Source organism: Pagrus pagrus, assembly GCF_965226575.1.
Source record: "Pagrus pagrus genome assembly, chromosome: 14".
NCBI classification, from domain to species: Eukaryota; Metazoa; Chordata; class Actinopteri; order Spariformes; family Sparidae; genus Pagrus; species Pagrus pagrus.
In genome coordinates this window covers 18,211,714-18,231,809 of record NC_140198.1, presented here as the reverse complement: position 1 = coordinate 18,231,809, position 20,096 = coordinate 18,211,714, and the positions used below count along the sequence as shown (strand labels likewise).

The 20,096-nt window shown below is 41.0% G+C and overlaps 2 protein-coding genes across 2 annotated transcripts; both read right to left on the bottom strand.

Annotated features, from left to right (window-relative positions):
• Positions 1-8,208: 8,208 nt before the first annotated feature.
• On the bottom strand, positions 8,209-15,392 carry chrdl2 (chordin-like 2). The gene is made up of 11 exons (XM_084373392.1): positions 15,280-15,392; positions 14,744-14,856; positions 14,512-14,605; positions 14,284-14,429; positions 11,984-12,077; positions 11,529-11,590; positions 10,784-10,952; positions 10,473-10,661; positions 10,188-10,361; positions 9,234-9,326; positions 8,209-9,146 (listed from the first exon to the last, which is right to left on the bottom strand). The coding sequence occupies exons 1-11, from the start codon at positions 15,344-15,346 to the stop codon at positions 9,013-9,015; spliced, it is 1,335 nt and encodes a 444-aa protein (XP_084229518.1). The 5' UTR covers positions 15,347-15,392; the 3' UTR covers positions 8,209-9,012.
• A 487-nt stretch (positions 15,393-15,879) lies between these two features.
• On the bottom strand, positions 15,880-19,863 carry spag7 (sperm associated antigen 7). The gene is made up of 7 exons (XM_084372788.1): positions 19,746-19,863; positions 18,463-18,530; positions 18,226-18,314; positions 18,040-18,124; positions 17,830-17,919; positions 17,124-17,280; positions 15,880-17,007 (listed from the first exon to the last, which is right to left on the bottom strand). Exons 1-7 carry the CDS (start codon positions 19,828-19,830, stop codon positions 16,892-16,894), a joined length of 690 nt encoding a protein of 229 aa, XP_084228914.1. The 5' UTR covers positions 19,831-19,863; the 3' UTR covers positions 15,880-16,891.
• Positions 19,864-20,096: the final 233 nt, after the last annotated feature.

Here is a 20,096-nt window from a genome sequence, read left to right as displayed (position 1 = left end):
GCCGAGCGTCAGCAAAACCAAGGAGCTGATTATTGATTTTAGAAAGACGGAGGCAGTGACGCACACCCCTGTCTACATCAGTAGAGCTGAGGTGGAGCTTTAGGTTCCTGGGAATCAACATCACAGAGGACCTGTCATGGTCATCACACATCACCACCCTGATTAAAAATAAAAACTGAGAAACAGAAGGAGAAGAAGAAAAGGCTGTTTTATAAGGATGCATTCCAGAGCCAAATTCATGTCAGATTTTACAGAGGAACAATAAAAAGCATTCTGACCGGAAAATCACAAACTGGCATGGTTCGTGCATGCCCCACAGACAGGAAAGCTCTACAGCGTTTGATTAATACCGCCCAGCACATCATTGGCACCCATCGACAGGGCATCAGCGATATGGGTGAAGTGAAATGTCTGTGCAGAGAAGACAACACCCACCCCAGCCAGTCTGTTCACCGCGCCACCATACCACCAGAGCACAGAGCAGCTGCCTCCTCAACACTCCACGTTAAAAACGTTTTTCTTACGTTGCAATTTACACTTCGCTCTCCAACCCCGGTGTTGTCAAATGACTATTAAATGAACTTTTGATAAGTGATGCTTATTCATATTTTGGGGCAATATCCTCTTGAAATGTAATTGGGAACGTTTAGAATAAATGTTGCTTTACTGGTCGGCTGTAGAGCCTTCAGTATCATCCAGAAGTGAAGCTGGATGTGATCATACGTCTTGGGCAGGAACAAGAGTACTTGTTGGAGGAGTAGCTGCTGAACCTCTGCAGTTCAACATGATTTATAGTCCACATACTTAAACAAGTTTACAATGGACGTTGTTTCATTTTAAGTCATGTTTCTATTTCTGTTGTTCGTTCCCTGTTTAATTTCATGGCCTTCTCCTTCATATGATTTCAATAATTTTCCCTCAGACCAGCTTGCAGATGTGGAATGCACTTTCAGCCCAGGTGGAATAAATCAATACTTTGGAAATAGTTCATGGGATTCCAGGTTGTTACGTTTATGTGTGGACGTCTCCCTGCTTCTGTGTGTCTAGGTGAAATATACTGTATGTAAAGCAAAGTGCTTTCTGTACACAGCCAGTGGGAAACTTTCTGCTGATTTTATTGTACATTTTTATTTTATGATTTGATTTTCACATTTTTGCTTTTACTCGAGCACAGCACTTAAGTATAGTTTTGAGCTACTTGTACTTTACTTGAGTATTTCCATGTTCTGCTACTTTATGATATCGGATACTTTAAGACTTTTACTCAAGCACTATTCATATGGATGACTTCCACTTTTACCAAAGTAAGATTTTGACATGACATCTTTACTTTTGCTCGAGAAAACTGATATTAAAACACCTTAAAGGAACAAGTTACACTACAAATGGTGGGATGCGGTCGGATGTTCAATGTGTGAGCAAAGTACGGAATTACAAATACCTCAAATATTAGCGATTTAAAGTTACAGCAGCAGTAGTTTACCTTTATGACTGTGTAGTTTGATTTAACACTGAAAAGTGTGAAGACTTTCTTTGCTCTGGTAAATTATATAAATACATACAGTCAATAGTTTCCTGGTCCACGTGGTCAGATGAACACCTGGCCTTCAGTCCGATGGTCTGGTTGGGCTCTTTTCATCTTTAGCGGTATATTTGACAGTAATGAGGCGGTTGTGCCAAATGGCAGAGATTTGACACGCTGCAGAAATGCTATTTTCCAGTCCATTGGAGCAGAGCTCGTCAGTGTTGCGAAGATATCTCACAGTATCACACCACAGCTGCTAAAATCTTTGATCTCAGCGTAATCGAATCATAGGAAAAAATGTGATAATTTTCTTTTATTGGTCCAGGTTTGAGTGCAACTCAGGTAAAGGCCCTCAGGATTTGTTGTTGGTTTCATAAACAAAGTGGAGCTTGCTCTTCAGGCAGTGAGACCTGGCATGAATTCATGCGTGACCAGAATGTGGTAACAAAGTAATTCTGAAGTGATAATGATTAATGCGTCAAGCATCTACGGTTACATAAGAGCAGCGTTTAACTTTTCATGCTGGAATTCTGTTAAAAAAACAAAATGTACGAGTGTGTCCGAGGTCATTAGTTTTCCATCAGTCACAGTAAAGGTTGTATTCCAGGTAGAGAGGAGGCATTCACTGACCTCATCACAGACACGTTCCTAAGCCTCTCTGAAACTTTTCATTTGCACATGTGCATGCTAACAAGAAGGTGAAGGATAGCATGAGCTTGTTTGTATCATTATCTTTCATGCACTCACTGACAAGTAATATCAATCAAGCAGTCGTTGATAAAGGGTCAATTCAAAAGCAATAAACAGCTCCAGGCTAGTTTAATCAGGTGATGAGACGATAGAAACATGATTTATTTTTATTTTATCAGTCAGTAAATAAAGATGTCATCTTGAAATACAATCAAACTGTTTCCCCAGCAATTTTTTATTGCTCTTAAAATGACAGAAAAACTGGATCCTACACTTCCATTAATGCTACTTGATGGCTTCTCTCATCAGAACTTACCTGTCTGTTGCTGACAACACTGTACCTTGACAAAACCGTAAGACAGGAGCTTACATACATGATGTTAAGTTGAGGTTATGTAGGGACCATAGTTTGGTCAAGTTTAGGCACCAAAACTTCTTTGCTAGGTTTGGAAAAGAGAAAAGTTTGGTAACAAAGAAGTGTCACCATTTGGGTTTATTGGTTTCTTGATTTCCTGCTTTATTTTGTAGTATTTTCTGTCCTGTTGTTTCTTTCTACTTCCTGCTCACCTGTGTTCCCAGTGTTCTGTTTCCCTCCTTCCCGTGTCTCTCCACCTTCACCTCACCCCCTCGTTCCTTTTTTTGTCTGTTTTTAAGCCTGTGTTGTTTCCTCACTCTTTGTAGGTTCATCTGTTTTCGTCCTTGCATCCGTCTGCCTGTTCCCCAGTCCTTGTGTGCTCCCTGTGTTCCTGATTTGTTCCTTGTGGTTTTCTGGTTTGTCGTCAGTTTTTGTATTACTTTTGCATTTTCTGTCTTTTGGATTTTGGGCTTCAGCTCATTAAAGCTCGACTTTTTGTTCGCCTGCCTCTGTGTGTTCTTGCGTTTGGGTCATCTGTGTAAATTGTGACGCAACGTCTGCATTATGGCGGGCAGTTGCACCCCCAGAAATATCATGAAATAATTTGCTACTGATTTGCTGTAGTAAGTAGTACCTAATGTAAAATATCCAATAAAAGTATATTGTGCAACACTCATTACTGAGAAGCATCCTGTATACTCGCAATGGGGGCAGCAATTGCATCAGGGTGGCTGTGGCTCAAACATGGGACACATTGTAATCAGACTCCAGCACCCCAAGTCTGTAACGCAGGCTGTTCTGTTATAAATGTGAAGCATCCAAGCTGAGATAACCCTAATGACATCAAGATGACATCAGCGGGGTCATTTTTTCTCCCAGGACATTGGACAAACAAACCAACAACAAGTAAATGTGTAAAATTGGTGGAGTACTCCTTTAACTCCTTTTTTTTGTCAATGTTTTTTTAGTTGCATCCCAATTTAAATCCCATATCCAAATGTTTAATCAGTTAATTTTTTATTGTGGCAACAGTATCGCATTGTGACTTGGCCTGCTGATATTGGTGACGTGCACTTGTTGACCTCATGGACCTCAAGCATGTTTAAGACGTGAAAATGATCTACTAATGTGACTACTCCCTTTGAGACTGAAGATAATTACACAATCCACACATGTCTGTGATTTATTTCTCACGAATAAGTGCAGTCATCTCAAAGGTTTCGGTCTTTAAAGAGCAAAGTTGGTTTAAGTTTACGCTGCAGAGTGAAGCCGATAGAAATTCACGTCTCTTTTTCTTTTCACCGGACTCTTCTTCACATCAACATCCCCGCAGAATAAACAGGCAGACATAAAGGGCTCAGCTGAGCTTTTCCTCTGTAACCTCTTTTGTTCTTACCACGAAAAACTGATGAGGTGGGTTATTAACTGAAAACACATTTTCATCCATGCTCTTGGTGATATAACAGAGTCTGGCAGGGGAGAGAGATACTCTGTCCAAATGCAAAAATAACAAAAGACATGGTGGAGAAAGGCATGATGGTCTGTGTCTTCGGCAGGATAGACCTTTGTTTATATTATCTATATGTGCTTTCTTTGTCTGTATATCTCCACACGGTACATGTTCACATCTGGAGCAGTCATCGCTGCAATCAAGCCTGAGAAATGTTTGGGTAAGGTTTGTTTGACTCTCAAATTGAGGGCCAACAGTTAAGCTTTGAGAATAACCCCGTGGAGACTCAGACACCAGATTTGGCTCGGGAAGAATAGGCCTGAATACCTCATCAACACTCCTCATTACTCATGTGCCAAATGAGTTCACTGCAGACTGGACCTATTCATTATTTCTTTTGATGGACAATTGAACTGTAACACACTTACCATGTAATCCTGGAAGGCTTCGGATACTCTGGCTGACATCTGAAAAGAGCCCATTATTAATAATTACAGATCATAACCGTAAAGCTGTTGTTGCTCTTCTTTATCCTGCGAGACAGAAGATCCCGTTGTGGTCTGTCGTTAGTAGTTTACAGTCGTTTCAACTTGTGTTTAAAAAATTTTGACCTTTAAACTGAGCCGCTCAGGATGAGGGGATGACGACCAAAGTGTTCATGACATGTTACGCGGTACTGTCCATGTTTTCCTGGCCAGCATCCAAACATCAGCTAAAACGATCAGGGCCAACTTAATTAATGAGAGGGTAAGGGTGTAAAAAACACAGCCCTTGATAGATTTCGGAAGTATTTTGATGAAGTATAAACTCAGGGGTTCTGCAGAGCACCTTAATCAGCTATGAAAGCAAACACATCTATCAGACTTAATTAACTTAACACAATTTGGCTCCCTTTGAATCAAAAGGCTGCCTGATTGATTTGCAATGCTTCAGTTCCTCACAAACACTGTATGCATCGGCGTGGAACTGCTTTGCTTGCAGCACATGCGGAAATGTTTTATTTAATCTTTAGAAATCAGTTCAACTCAGCTGGGTCTCTTTGCAAGACAGCGTGGCTATTAAAGTAAATCCTGCGCGAACTTCGGGGATTTCAAAGTCATTTCTGTGACATGCATGAGTCGATGTTCTCTGACTGTCTCGCAACGGGAAGTGACATTTCAAAACGACGACGACTGAGTTTTGTTAATATCACAATAATGGCTCAGAAGTGCCTCCAATCCTGGGCCGAGTCGTGACCCCGACTCTCACATTTTCTTCACTTCTCACTGAATCTGGGTTACGTGGACAACGGGGTGGAGTACACATACACAGAGAGCTGACCGACTGCATGATTTATACCCACTGACTGCCCCCAGCTGTTACAATTGCCAGAGCCAAGGCAAAGCATGCATAGCTGAGCTAGCCCGTGAGACGAATCCACAAACATCCACAGAACGAGGACTGATGGGATTCATCAAAAACGACGGACAAAGAGATCGAAACATGCGGTGCCAGATACAGCAAGTTTGTTGTAATTAAAGCTTGTTTTAAACCTGCACACTAATCATCAGTTAATGACCCGCATGGCAAAATGGCGACGTGAAAATGTTGATTACTAATTTAAGTTGGCAGCAATAAAGTAGAACACCCCTTTCTCACCCTTCTGACTGGAACAGCCTCTTTGGATAACCAAGAGGGAGAGCGTTGCAAAGTGCCAGGTCTGACAGTTTACACAAAAATACGACGGCCTTTTTGAGAGAGTAATGAAGGCATACAAGGGAAGTGCGTCTGTTTCAAAATATTGTTTCATGCCTTCAGTGAGAGACAGACAGGGCTGTCTGGCGCAAAGTGTGAAAGAAACACAATGAGTCATTGTGGAAGGGGAGGGGACGGAGAGCGAGCACGTCGGGAGTTCACAGAGAAGGGGAGCAATATTATTCTGAAGCGCCCACTCAGTCTACCCAATCTGCTGCTGCACACGGACTGAGTCATGGGAACCACAGTGATAATTTGACACCTGTTGATCAAACCGGCCTGCGGACAGACTGCACACAGTGCTGCTGAGCCAGAGGACTGCTTTCACATATCATGCTTACATGGGTTCTGCACAGCTCATTAGTTGTCATTGACATTGTCCACAGTAGTGTTATTCCAAAGTATGGCTTTGCCTTTAGTATGATCTACTTTCAGCTCTCTGGCCTGTACTTAAATCAAACAATCGCACTCACCGACAGAAGTCTGAACATTGAGATATCACTCTGTGGTGATCTATGAGGTTTAGGTCTACAATGGGCCTGAATGAATCTGCAAACAAGGTCACAAGGTTGATGGATTTGTTATTTTACAAAGCTGGCTGCAAAATGAAATGTATTTAAAACAGACACAAACTAATCTGCGGAGTGAACTGGAGTGTGGACGATGAACTGAGGAGTCTCTCAGCCTGAGGAGTGAAGCTGCTCTGTAGTCTAGTTGTATGGCAGCAGATACTTCCGTATCTTTTGCCAGATGGCAGCAGGGTGATGGGATGGGTGTTGTCTTTTAGTATCCTGTGGGCTCCGTGCGGACATCTCACTTCACCCGTATCACTGATGATCGGTAGATGGATACCAATGATGTTCTGGGCAGTTTTAATCACCCTCTGCACAGCTGTCCTGTCCGGGGCCGAGCATGATGAGCCATGCGAATTCTGCTCTGGGATTTAGCCTTCCTCGGTTTCCTCAGGGTGTAGAGGCTTTTCTGTGTTTTTGTTTTACCAGGGCGGTGATTTGTGAAGACCACGATTCTCAGTGATAGTAATTCCCAGGAATCTAAAACTGTTCACTCTGCTCTGAGGTTGAGCAGTAGATTGTTCTCTGTGCACCACACCGAATCTTGTTTGTTTTGCTTTAACGTATCATTTTGAAGTAAATGTCGATTGCACAGTGTAATATATTTAGAATGATGACACCATCGGGATTTCACCTCGATGTGCTGTTTTGTCTGCGATCAGGCACAAAGTCTCCCGGGAAAATGAAGGTGACTGGCGATCCAGTCAGACTGGCGCCATTTCTATCTGTGTCATGTCTCCATTATAGATGAAATGAATCAATGAACTCATATCTCATGTTTTGTCCTGTGTTGTCGGTATTTGCTACTCTGAGGAAAACAGAAAGCAGTCAGGTTGTTTTTGCAATGGTGGCGCTGGTAATAATGACACTCGGGGGAGCGGGGGATCGTCTATGCCCACTTTAGTTAGAAGAACAATAATCTTTATGTATCACATACAATCATACAATGTACAATGTAGTGAAAGTGTTTCTCTGGATTCAACCTATCCTGGAGCGTACGGAGCCGAGGAACCAGCAACAGATCTAAGCCAGGTTACAGTTGAGGGCACAACAATGCTGTGAGAGCAGCGTGATTGAACCAAAACAATGAAGTTGTGGGTAAAATAACCAAAGTACCAATAAGAAAGCTGCAGAGTCAGGTGATTTGTCTCCGTGGATCATCATTATGAGTGTGACATCCTTTGTTAATATGAAAACACTAACAGTCTTCACATACTGTGCCACTTAGCTGGACTTGTTGTTACTGCTTTTCTTGTTATAAAATATGTTGGATCAAGAATCTTTGGCTTTGATTAACTACTGAGAGGAAAGATTTCACATAGAAATGTAAGGATAAGGCCCTTTCCTTCAGTCAAATCCCACATATTTAGTGTTTAATTTTCAATAAAAAGTCCAGGTTTGACAGACAGAAGCCACCAGTGATCACACACTTGGTCTCATCGAAGTGCAGTCAGTAATAAAAGGCATTTTTTACGAGAATGCTGGTGTTGGGAATGTAAGTTTCAGGAGGTAAAGGGCGTTTGAACTTCTGCTTTTGATTTTCATGCCTCTGATAACATTTCATCTCCAGCGGGAAAACAGTTTATCCGGCCTTCCGGAGTTCTGTTTAATGGAAGCCTGCAGGCGGAGATCGTGTTTGGACCGCTCTGCAGGGCCCGGCGTGCAGACCAAAAATGCATCAGCAAATAGTTCTCAAACAGCGCCTTCAGAAACAAGTGGGGGCTCTGATCTCAAGCCTGTCTCACATAAATATTACTAATCTGTCATTATTATTATTTTTGCCTGTTTATCATTAGTAGCAATCTTACTGTGTTTAACTCCGCGCTAATGATTCCATCACGTGTGGGCTATGCATCATTTACACACGAACGTTACAGCTAAGAACAAATCAGACGTAAAAGTTTAATGGTGTAAAACACTGATAAAACAGTGAGCAGAGGTACAGAGTGCATTCAGCTACATCAACTACGACCACTTTAATATACAAACATTTCTGGTATGTGGAGTATAAAATGTCTTGTGGCTGCAAAAAAAAAATAGCTACAGTGGGTGTATAATTTGATATCCGTCCGTCTACACATGAATGAATACTCAGTGATTGATCCCCAACGCAACGCCTCATGCTACTACATGCAAAAAACATTCATACAGTCAAATGTATATACACAGAAACCATACACTTTAAATAAGGTGTCAAAACCTCCATTTTTATGTACAATAAATATGTTGATGATCATATAACATCCTTAAAAAAACCCATTCTGAACAGAACATGGCCCCTTTTCCAACATATTCAAACACAATTTTAATATGATTACTGTAAAGCAAAGGGTTCGTTTTGAGTTATACTGATCCACAAATGTCCTCTATCATTCAACAGATGCACATATTAACATCACAGACGCGACACATCTCTACCCTCCACATTCACAGTGACATTATGCTGCATTTTCTGATTTTTTTGCATTTTTTTTCTTCAGAACTATCTACCAGGAGTTGACCATGACAGCTCTGCAACCTAACGATTCACAAATAAAAACGTGTGATGATTATAACATGACGGACAACAACGTACCAATCAATAAACAGTATTATAAATGAGTAATACCACTTGTATTACAGGAATGACGCAGGACATCCGAGTGCAACATTAACCATGTGGTTATTGGGATACAAGGAAGAACTATTAGGGTGAACACACGTCCTCTATCTGCTTGGGATTTAGGAAAGTCACCATCTCCCGAACGCCGTCTTCACAAATTGTGGTCTGCGAGGCTTTACTCAGGTTTTCTCCCTCCTCTTTAAATTTTCTCCATGTCTCTGAAATAAACACAATTGAATTAATATTAGAGAAAAGGTCACCGAGATCTAAAAGGTCATATTAAAAGTCAGCAGGATTTTACAAACCTTCATCAAGTGTTGTAAGTAACGTGTAATTCTCTGGATGATCCATTATATCTTTTCTTTGAACGTCACCGATTTCCATTAATTGCAAAACACCTATAAATAAAACAACCCAGATGAGTCATACAGTGGTGCAGCTGTTCTATGTATTTGTCTCTGAAGGAATAGTTTGAAATTGGAAAATACGCTCAAACATCTTCTTGTAAACATATACAGGTGTTGTTTGGTCACATTTCAGTGTGTGTGTGTGTGTGCGTGTGTGTGTGTCTTTAAAGCTGGAATTCTGCATTTTGGGCAACGGTATGTTGCGGAGGCCCGCAGAGGAGCTGAAGTGTACACCGCCCAACTCTGAACAGCACAAAGAGCAGACCTGGGCAAAAGGCGATTTTCCGAGCCAAAATCCTGTCTGAAAATGTTTCTCTATTTCTTTCATCAACAGTTTGGGCGGACATTTCAGCAGAGCACAAGTGATCTTCCAGCCGAATATAGGAAACAGAACTCCTCTTCAAGGCACGTCATCTTGTTGGCCATCTTATCTTTGTCCCGTCTTTCTACCTTGATAAATTTCTTCGCCTTTTTTTGCAGCTGTAATGTTTTACCTGGGTGAAATACATTTATATTTCATAATTTCTATGTTTTCTTGACATTTTGGTTTGCTAAATACGGCTCTGCCTTCTATTGGCAGAGCTAAAAATCTTTGCAGAGAGACAGGAGGGAACAGTTAGCCTAGCTAAAGCTCACTAATGAACATTAGGTACATATTTTTTTGTGGTGTTATGTGCTAGCGTTCAAGTCTTCATGCTGAAGCTAAGCAAGCTGTAGCAGATGTGACAGATGTGAGAGCGTTATCAATCTTCTTGTCTAATTCGCTGCCAGAAATTGATGAATTGATTGAAGTATATTAACCAACATGTTGAACATTTCCTTTAATAACGTTCCCGGCGGTAGTTACAGTACCTTCAACAGCCTTCCACACTTGCACTTCAACCTCAGCAGTGCTTTGTCTTTCAACAGCAATGATCCTCACTGTGTTGGGTGGGTCGACTTTCAAAGATGAATCTACTTTATACACCAAGAGGCTGTTTTTAAATCCCAGATAACACTGGGTCTGGTTACTTTCAGCTTTACTTTCTAGAGAGAGAGAGAGAAAAAACAGACAGAAGTTGTGTGGGTGATGTTTACAGCTAATCAGCACCATGTCAGCAGAAACAGTTCAATATGTTACGAGCCATGTTTGACTACCTGGACAAATCTTACAGCACTTCCCCACAGATTTCAGAGGATGCTGGCACGGGTACTGGCTGGGGCACGTGATGCGTTTGCAGTCCTGCAAGCCGTCAGTACAAGTGCACAGGATGCATTCCAGGACCTTCCCCAAAACTGGGTGCCACATGTCTCCATGAGAGTACGTCTTGCCATTGTATAAACATGCTGAGAGAAATGGAAAACATCTGAGCATTGTGCTACATGTGGAAACAATCGCAGAGTTGTGAGGAACATCTCCATAAAATCAAATACCTATACAGGATCTCTTTGTTTTGACAAAGTCTCACCTCGTTGGTGTTTCCGCTGCAACAAAATCTTCACGGTGGTCTCCGAAGCCCCTTTGAGGTTGAGTTTACTGAGGCTCAGGCCTCTGGGAGAAGTCCTGACCCTGGGTGGAGTGGCACGGTCAGACCGCGCCCTGCCCTGCTCTCCAGAACACTGGTCCACTGAATGCCTCTTTTGTGGACACAGACATAATAAAACACAGTTATCTGTCTTCTATTGGCTTTACTTTCTATTGGTTTTTCCCCTGAGTGATAGCTGAAGGAGCATCACCATGAATCACTGCCCACATCTTAGATTTTTTAGGCAGTTCAAACAGACCGACATTGCAGTTCAGTCTTACTATCAGGCCATGTGATCCATGGATCTTGAGGGAACATGTGAAGCTTTTTGTCTTTTATGATCCCAGCAAAAAGTTTCAGAGATAATCTGAGTAATGTGATGCCAAGTTGAGCAAATGAGCCTCGATTCTTAATAGGAAATAAATGATTTGCTTGCACCCTTGCACGGAGAGGTCAAAGGTCAGCATCAGCTACAAAACAGCTCCCCTGAGGCTTGCAGTGATCTCAGTTTCGCGTTCAAGGACACTCGACTTGAACTCAGAGTCCTGTAATTAAAGTGCAGCTGCACGACTGATGACACCACTTTACCGTCTTAAAATGACATTAAAATAACGTTCAAAGAGGTAAGCTTCAAATGAAAGCACTGTCTAAAATAGGCTCATTTTATGATCAATCAGCAAGAACGTACAACGCCTCTGTTCAGCTGCTGGTTTCCATCCTCAGTCGATGAAGACCCACTGGTGCCGTGATCTAAAGACCAAAAAACAGTGCTCCATTATGATGCTGGTTTGTCACACATTGTTCACAGTTTCTTGCGATTTGGATAATGCACTTAGCATTGCAATTAATTAATTACATCGCAATTAATTTGGATTAATTGTGCAGACCTACACTATATGATCATATTGTGAAGTTTTTTGTGTTCTGTCTCATTTAGTGCTCTACAGTGAAACAAAATTAATTGCACTGAACATCATTTTGATTATGTCAAGTTTTATTTTTTGCATCTATCTGCATTCTGTGGTATACATCAATATATCAATTAATCAGCCATGTGCTCAGGCTCATGATACATTTCTAAAAAAAAAGAATTAAAAAAGGCTGCAGGTTGGAAACGGAGTAAAATCATTTTTGTTTGTCTACCTTTACACACCAGACAGCAGGTATCTGGAACTGAGACTGGTGAGGAACAGGTGATTGGCTGGCATGTTTTCAGAGCGCAGAAGATGTTTCCATTCTGGGAAAAAGAAAGGGAGGAGAAAACGTCTTATTTTTTATATTTCCAAGTATGCTTCCCAGAGGGCGACGCTTAAGTACTCCAAGGTTTCTGCAGGCTTCTCTAGAACTTATACAAGCCTAACATTTAGATGACTCTGAATAGCAGAAACAAACAACATAATCACAAAGTCTTTTAAGATACAAAGTTCCAGGAAAATCCCAGCAAAAACGTAATAACACATTACATTTATTTGGCTTTTGTCCAGAACAAATGACATTTTCTTTTTCCACTCACACACTCCAGAACCTGTTGAGAACTCTGCTTATTCTATCTTATCAAGGGTTCACTGCATTTTGCACAAATCCTAAAGTGTGTCTTGGATTGTTTTTGAAAAAGACTTGCATTTTATATTTTAAGATTATATTTCACCCATTTCAATGAACCCTTCACAAGATGTAATAAGCAGAGTACACCTGAAGTTTCCAAAAAGCCTGCATGAGACTATGTGATAACCAAAAAAGACCCAGCAGCGCGTCCACTCTGTTGTCGTCCTGTGGAGAACCTGTTCTAGTGCCTGAGCAACCTCAGGACATCATGTCTTCTCTGAGTTAAATGAAACTAAAGATATTCTGATAAGTTTGTTAACATTGTAGTGTGTAGTTTTATTGAATTTGTTTTCTGGACTCGGCTTGTACTTTACTTTGATACTTCACAATTCAAATTAGTACTTTTTGTGGTTGAAATGTTAAAAGCCTCTGTGAAAATAAAATATTTTATCATATTTCCAAAGAAAGAGGATATATGTTGTAGTAATAAGCAAAGCTGTGAGTGTGTTACACTGAAATCAAAGCCTGGACGGACACTGCAATGAGAATGGACCGTGTTACTATGAATGAGAGAACTGCATTAGGATAAATCTGATTTTTACTGTTCTGAGTTATATACCAGGATCCACTCTCACAATCACTATATTGTTATGTGTCGTCTCCTTAGAAACTCAGAAACATCCGTTCACAAACACCACTTAGCAACTAATAAAATTAACTCCTCTCATCATGTGGCCTTTTAAGGGACAACGCCAGGCTGATTTCAATTTAGGCTTCATTTCTGCTTTCCTCACTGACGCCTGCCTTTAGTTTTTTTCTCTCGAAATTAACGCTTTCATCCTCTCTCTTGTGCTTTCACCAGCCACAGCCTTTCATTGTGTCATTAAATTACCATTAGCGGCTATAAGTTAGCAGAGATACACAATGTACTTCAGAAAACACTTAACACATACATACACATTTTGAATTTTTGACTGTGATAAATTGTGAGGTGTAAAATGTAACATATGGGCCAGAGCTGTAAGTTGTTGTAACGTTTAAACGCTCCGGCAATATTTATAACGTAAAGAAGTTCTGTTGAACATGAATTAAGACACTTTAAACATCTAATAATCAAAAGCTGATTTTTGATCTTTTTTTCCTCCCTTAATGCTGTGGTGCTTAAATTAGTTGTCTGGCAGAAGAAGAACAATATCCAAGGAAAGGAGGATTATGAAGAATTCATAAATACACACTGTAAAAAAAATAATAATGAAAACATAGTCACCCTGAACAAGGATTGAGGTTTTGTCATATACATTTTAAAAATTAAGGTCCTTTTGAAAATGTTCCTTTGTTTTCTTTTCCATTAGATTTATTTTATTTCATTTTTTTCCCAGCAGGGACACTGGAAGTCAGTCACATTTGAATGGTCAAGATAACTTATATCTAACAGTTATCGACAATATTTACCAACAATTTGAGAATGTTCTGCGCTATAGAGGACTGCAAACTTGAACACCAACATGCTGTAGGTCAAGGGAGTCACATTAACTACAGTAAACAGCGAGGAGAATTGCTGAGTCAGGTGAAAGTTAATACATTTTGTGAAACCCTGTCTCTGACAAATTCTTAATCATTTAGGACTTCTTGTAAATTCGGCATCAAATCTAATACATCAAGTTGCTTCTTTCTTATCAATTGATGGCTTTTATAATGCCTCGTTTCAGGGGGTGCTGCAGCCCCCTCAGCACCCCTACTTCCCGTGTGCATGCTCATACGGTAGAATTCAACACTGTATATAAACATACAGTATCTACAGAGAATGATAACCCTCTGGTTTCATGTCTCCCCTATACGACTATAGACTGTCCGTTTCAGAACATGATTACAGAAGTAGTAAATCAGATGTAACTTACAGAGCATGTGCACATTACACACTGGTTGCTTTGCTTGGAGGGGAAGAGGTCGTGCTTGTTGAAGGTCTCCCCCGGCTGATAAATAGTTCCATTATACCTGCAGGATTTCACCGAAGCTCTCAGCCCTGCAGGGATCCTGGGCTCATCTGAGGAGGGACACGGGACAGAAGTCACAAGGAGACAAAGACTCTGACACCAGGTGTTCAGACGAGGAGAGCCTGACATTACCTGTGCATCTTGGACAGCACTGCTGGGGCTCGGCCACAGGGTTTTCACACGGCAGAGCAGGACACTTGATTGTGTTACATTTCACATGGCTGGTCTGAGAGAAGAGCAACACAGCACAGTTTACAAGCCTTTACAGCACCATGTCAGATATGTTAGAGCTCTTAAGACAGTCTGGTGTTTTTGGTGTAATGTCCCTTTAGTTGTTAATGAGGTCTGTTTGTGTTGGAGGCACCTCTGTGCAGACGCAGCGCATGCAGAACATGAGTCCGAAGGGCTCCAGATAAGGATGCCAGCTGTCTCCTGGGTTGTACGTCTTGTCTTTGAAAGTACACAGCACCCCGGAGCCTGGGTGTCAGACATGAGGAGGATGAGCTCCAGTATGGACAAACGCATAATATGGCGCAGAAGAAGCGAACAGCAACAAAAAAACAAAAAAACACAGGAATTTCCATGTGAAGTCATGTATAAAATATTTGTCAAAGCGACAATCAGAGGAAAACATGAGAGACTGCAGTGATCCCACTACAGCCCATAATAAGCATAAAAGACAAACAGAAGTCATGATTTCACTTTTGGTGCTTCTGTGGCAAAAACATCTAGAGCGCAACACAAAAGTAAAGTTTTGAGCAGGAGATGTTGCCAGTCTTAAAATATCCGTTCAGTTCTGACAGAGTCCGACAAAACTTTCCTTATTTCACGCTTTTTCCTTATTTGAAGCCTCCACACGTCTGACCAGGACACAGAAGCATCAGCAGGCTCTGCTCTTACCTTTCCGGGGTTTTGGCTCCGCATCTGCGACCCAAATGATGAACCAGAGCAAAAACGTGGACTTCATTTTTTACATGTGTGTGACTGAGTCCTCGACGCGCAATAGACGTGTGTTTCTGCGAGACAGAAACTGCAGGACAGTGTGAAACAAGAGTTTAAAAAAAAAAAAAAAAAAAAAAAAAAAAAATCCAATTTTTCTTGGTTAATCTTTGTCGCCTCCTTCAGGAGACAAGAGGTACAAATCTACTTTCTTACAAATAGGACTACAAACCAGAGTAATATTTTAACACAATATCTTTACTTTTACTCAAGTATGACTTCTGGGTAATTTTCCCAACACTTTAAATAACAGAGGAAATGTTGAGATCTTATGATAATGTCACTATCCTGTCTTCTTCTACATCCAGTGAGAGTGAATCCTTTTCTAAACCTACATTTTATGTTGGATTAATTTATATGGTTTTCTTATTATGTCACGTCTCTTGCACCCTGTAGTCAACACTAAAACCAGTCAAAAACCATTATTAAAACCAGTCTACATCCAGTCTCAAAACATGGAAGTGCATAGATTTGGCTATGCAGAAATGACGGAAACACGCAGAGAGTTCTCTGTTTATTAACACACATCAGGGGATAAAACAGTGCAACCATGTTAAAACAGACATCAAGATGCCAAGAAATTGAAGAATGACAAACAAAAGAGATCTGACTAATATTTCTACAATGAGTCTGGTACATCTGCTCCATCCTATGATGGCTAATGAAAGCCATCATATGGCTCAATAATAAAACATTTAGCTTGTAGTGACAGTTTGGTTCAGTTGGTGCAGATGCATAGAAACCAAAACGAAACATGATCACAGACTTGACCCTAAAATCGAAAAAACGTTATCTTCTAAAATGTGATTCCTCTTGAAACGGAGAAAATGGCATGTTTCCAACTTCGCAAAGTTCTGAAACAGGCGGAGACTTAAAACAAAAATTTAACAAACCCAATGCTGATCGACAGACGGGACTCCTGTTTCCCTTTTAAAAAACTGCACTGAATATTCAGAACACTGTCTGCGGGACTTTTCAGTACACTGTCTAATGACTTGCTTTCAAAATGTCATCAAGCCTGGCTAAAGCTCGAAAAGTATCAATATTTTAATGTTAAAAATGTCACTGATGCACATCTGCATCAAAAATGTCAATCACTGCCAAAAAATGTCCTTTAAAAACAATGTAAGAAGACATCGGGTGCTCTTAATTTGCTGAACACCCAGTGGACATATCTCTTTGTAGTCAAAACTTGTTTCTCATACTGCATGGTATATTATCGTGTATGAGAGGCTTGATAACTGACAGAACATCACATGTAAAGTGATCCACCTCCTGGATCGGACACACCTGAGTACCTCCACCAAACCCAGATTTCACGATATCAGAACAATCAGAGTGTGGCATACATAGACTAGATTCAACGCCTGCCATATAAGTTATACTTTAAATGTCTGAAGTACAGAGTATTGCATTATAGGATGAATTATACTGCGCACGCACACACATATACACACATACACACCCACACGCATACACACAACAGTAGACAGAAAGCACAAATGGAGGAGACTCAAGAGCTGCTGCTGTGTGCCCCTGAGTCGTCCTCTTGCTTCAGCCGCTTCTTCGCTCTGATTTCATTCATGGCTTCCTCTATGGAGCGAGTGTCCCTCTTGTTGGCCACCGGCACTGAGAAAAAACAGAAATAAAACAACAAGATAACGAGTAAATAACGTGGAGCTGTTATTTGAGAGAAGCAACACAGTGCTTCTATGAGACTGATCAGTGCGACGACGTTTACTCACCACAGCCATAGGCCCTGTTGGCCTCTAGTGTGTGTGCTGCATCTTTAGCAGCCGAGGTGCCGATCAGGTGACTGTACTTGTCTCTGTAGTTGGAGTTGGGACATGCCTCTGGCTTCTTCGTCTGACTGGATGCTAATTCTTCCAACGCAGCCTGTTCCTGCAGAGAGGAGGGGGAAAAAGTCAGGAGACTGTAACGGATAATCAAGGAATAGTTAAATAACCTCAAGCTGCAATGTAAATTGAAAAATATATAGCTGTTTCTCCTTAACCTGCCTCACCAGCTTCCCCTTCAGGAAATGCATTAACCTATTCCAGCATCCTTCCCCAGAAAGTACTGCAGTAAAAGTATCAATTCAAACTACAAGCATAAGGATACCAAGGCCAAACGAATTCATGATGAACGACATTACCGTGATGTCAAATTGTCAAATTCATCTTTAACTTTGTTTACTGTGTTTTGTCTCCTTTTTAGCAATTAAATACACTCTAAAGACGAGTTTAGGTAATTACATATGAATAACATATAATAAATAATAATTTATAATAATTATAAAAAAGGACATGAGACATTTAAAGGCAGGAATACCTCATGATATTAATTTGTCAATGTTCAGCTTCGTATTGATTGTAAGTAGTGACAAATGCACCACAAAATCCAACAAAACATAACCAGAAGAATTGAAAGGAAAAGAGCGTTCAGTCTCACTTTTAGTCTGCGCCGTTGCTCCGCCACCTTGGGATCCCACTCCTCTCCTTTGCGATAGGCTTCCAGCTCCTCATCTGATGGAGCAAATTCCTGCCACAGCACGAGATGGAAATAAGTCACACTTCTGCTCATTGTTTTCATGTCATTGTTCTATGACGTCCTAATAATAGTAACAAAGGGAACACTGAATCAAGAACAAAGCGCTCAGACCTTCTTGAAAAGCATGACGTAACGGCTCTCCTCGTCTTCCCCGAAAGAAAAAGAAGTCAGACCAGCCACTTCTGCAACATCATGCCTGTAAGACAGGAGGACATGAAAAGCAAACAGCTGTGAGCTAATAACAAAACATGTCTTTTTTTGTTTTTTATCAAATAAAGCGAAGCAATGACTACTTACAATATACTCCTTTCAATCTTCCCCATAGGATTGTATTTCCGTTTCTGTTGTGCGCTGTCCTGAATGAAATCCGACACCTCTTTCTCCATCTGAACAAGACACAGGGAGTCTGTGTTATTTTGCATGTGATAATATATATGATATAGAAGTGTTAATCCAGTTATATGTTTGTATGCAATGAAGTCAGAGTTGGTGGTGGCGTCGTAGTCGTACTAGTTGTGACACGTAAGCTCTCACCTTTTTCCTGAACGCTGCTTTCTTTTTTTTCTCGTCTTCCTCCATCTTCTTGAGCCTTGCTGCTTGCTCTTAAAAAGACAGAAGTTTAAGTTGTCATGGAGTTTGTTTATTTCCAATAGTGCCTGAAGTTTCCGTTGTAAACACGGATCATGCACAGATACAGCTGGCCGACGAGTACTTTTTAAAGACTTAATTCACAAAAAGGCCAATCAAGAGACATACTTCCTGTTATCCCCAAACCACATTTCCAGATCATTGGAGGCTGGCCTACGGACTGACTCAAAACTTATTATTTGTTGCATGTGTCTACGCGCACACAGTCTCTGATGTTTTATTAGTAGGCATAGTCATAACAGTTAATGAAACAGATTTGGCCATCACCGCAGTCTTGTGGCAACGTCTTCAGAACAACTTTTAAGTGGCTCCGCTCAGAATTGCCACGTTGTTGGGAAGTCCAGTTTTTGTGTCAGCTCTACAAACAGGAAATGTTGTGACATAATGTAATCCAAATGTACCATGTTCAGCGGGAGACCAACGCCAGCTGTTGGCTCCTGGAGTTATTAGTTGAATTAAATGGAGCCTAAAGGAAATATATGTCCTGTGAAAGCTTTTAGTAACTTACAAATACTATTTATCACTACAATTGAATAAAGCTAAAAAAAAATTATGTATATATGTCACTTAAATGATTCACTTTTATCTACTGTAACTCACGAAGTGCGATGCCAATAGCCTGAGAGAAAAGCAGAGATGGCGTTTTCTAAAATGTGAATTAATTGCCAGAGAGAAAAGGTGGCTAAAACTGATTATAAAACTGATTAATGGAAACAATGAGGGCTTTGTGAGAAATGTATCACTACCGCGGCAGATCAAACCGTGCTGGTGGTGTACAGTGCTTTAGCAGGTTTGTATTACAGTCACGGTTATCGATTCAAAAACAAAGACTTGGACAGCAGATATCCCCACTCTGACTGGATCAAATGCTCCCAAACTGAGCCATTTTCAACAGGAAGCTTCGTTACCCCATCACTAGTCCAGTGCCCTCCGGTATGCGGCAGTTTGCGGGACATGCGGGACTGCCTGTTCCTTTGAGGCGGTGCTAAACCCGGGCCAAGTGCGCTTACTGAAAGCTCAACTGGCCAATGGGAGCACTAGACACGCTCTCCTCGCCTATCCAATGTATTTCTTTCACATAGCGGTACATATTGATCTCTTGTCATATCCATTTCGGCAGTATCACACGCACGCAAAATGCGTCGTCGTTTAGGCAAAACATGAAGTACCTCGAGCCTTTCGTCGGCTCTCCTGGTCGCCGACTGTGGGAGGCTTCTCCATCGAGTTTAAGATTGAACCTAGGAGGTCCGCCATCTTGGAATGAAAGGGCAGATGGTCCAGACTGTTGTTGTTGACTGCAGCTGTACGAGCGGCGCATGCGCAGACTGCCAGTGCTCTTCTTCGCTGAGTGAAAACCCGGCTGGTAATATGTCTGTCGCCACCCTCTGTAGCAGAAGAGTATTACTACAATGTGATATCTATGTTGGTAATAAAATCATATACAAACGACATGCTTATTTGTAAGACACCCTTTATCTTGATTATTTCAGTCATTCTTTCATTGAATTCATTTTGCTGTT

Bases quoted from the DNA above. Each gene is read 5' to 3' on its own strand.
- chrdl2 (XM_084373392.1), bottom strand. From the start codon at position 15,346: ATGAAGTCCACGTTTTTGCTCTGGTTCATCATTTGGGTCGCAGATGCG. The intron at 12,078-14,283 runs GTAAGTTACATC...TCTTTTTCCCAG, and splicing joins GTGTAATGTGCACATGCTCT to AATGGAAACATCTTCTGCGC. The intron at 10,662-10,783 runs GTGAGACTTTGT...CATTTCTCTCAG, and splicing joins GCAGCGGAAACACCAACGAG to CATGTTTATACAATGGCAAG.
- spag7 (XM_084372788.1), bottom strand. From the start codon at position 19,830: ATGGCGGACCTCCTAGGTTCAATCTTAAACTCGATGGAGAAGCCTCCC. The intron at 18,531-19,745 runs GTACTTCATGTT...TGTCTTTTTAAG, and splicing joins GAGCCGACGAAAGGCTCGAG to AGCAAGCAGCAAGGCTCAAG. The intron at 17,920-18,039 runs GTCTGAGCGCTT...GTGCTGTGGCAG, and splicing joins ACGTCATGCTTTTCAAGAAG to GAATTTGCTCCATCAGATGA.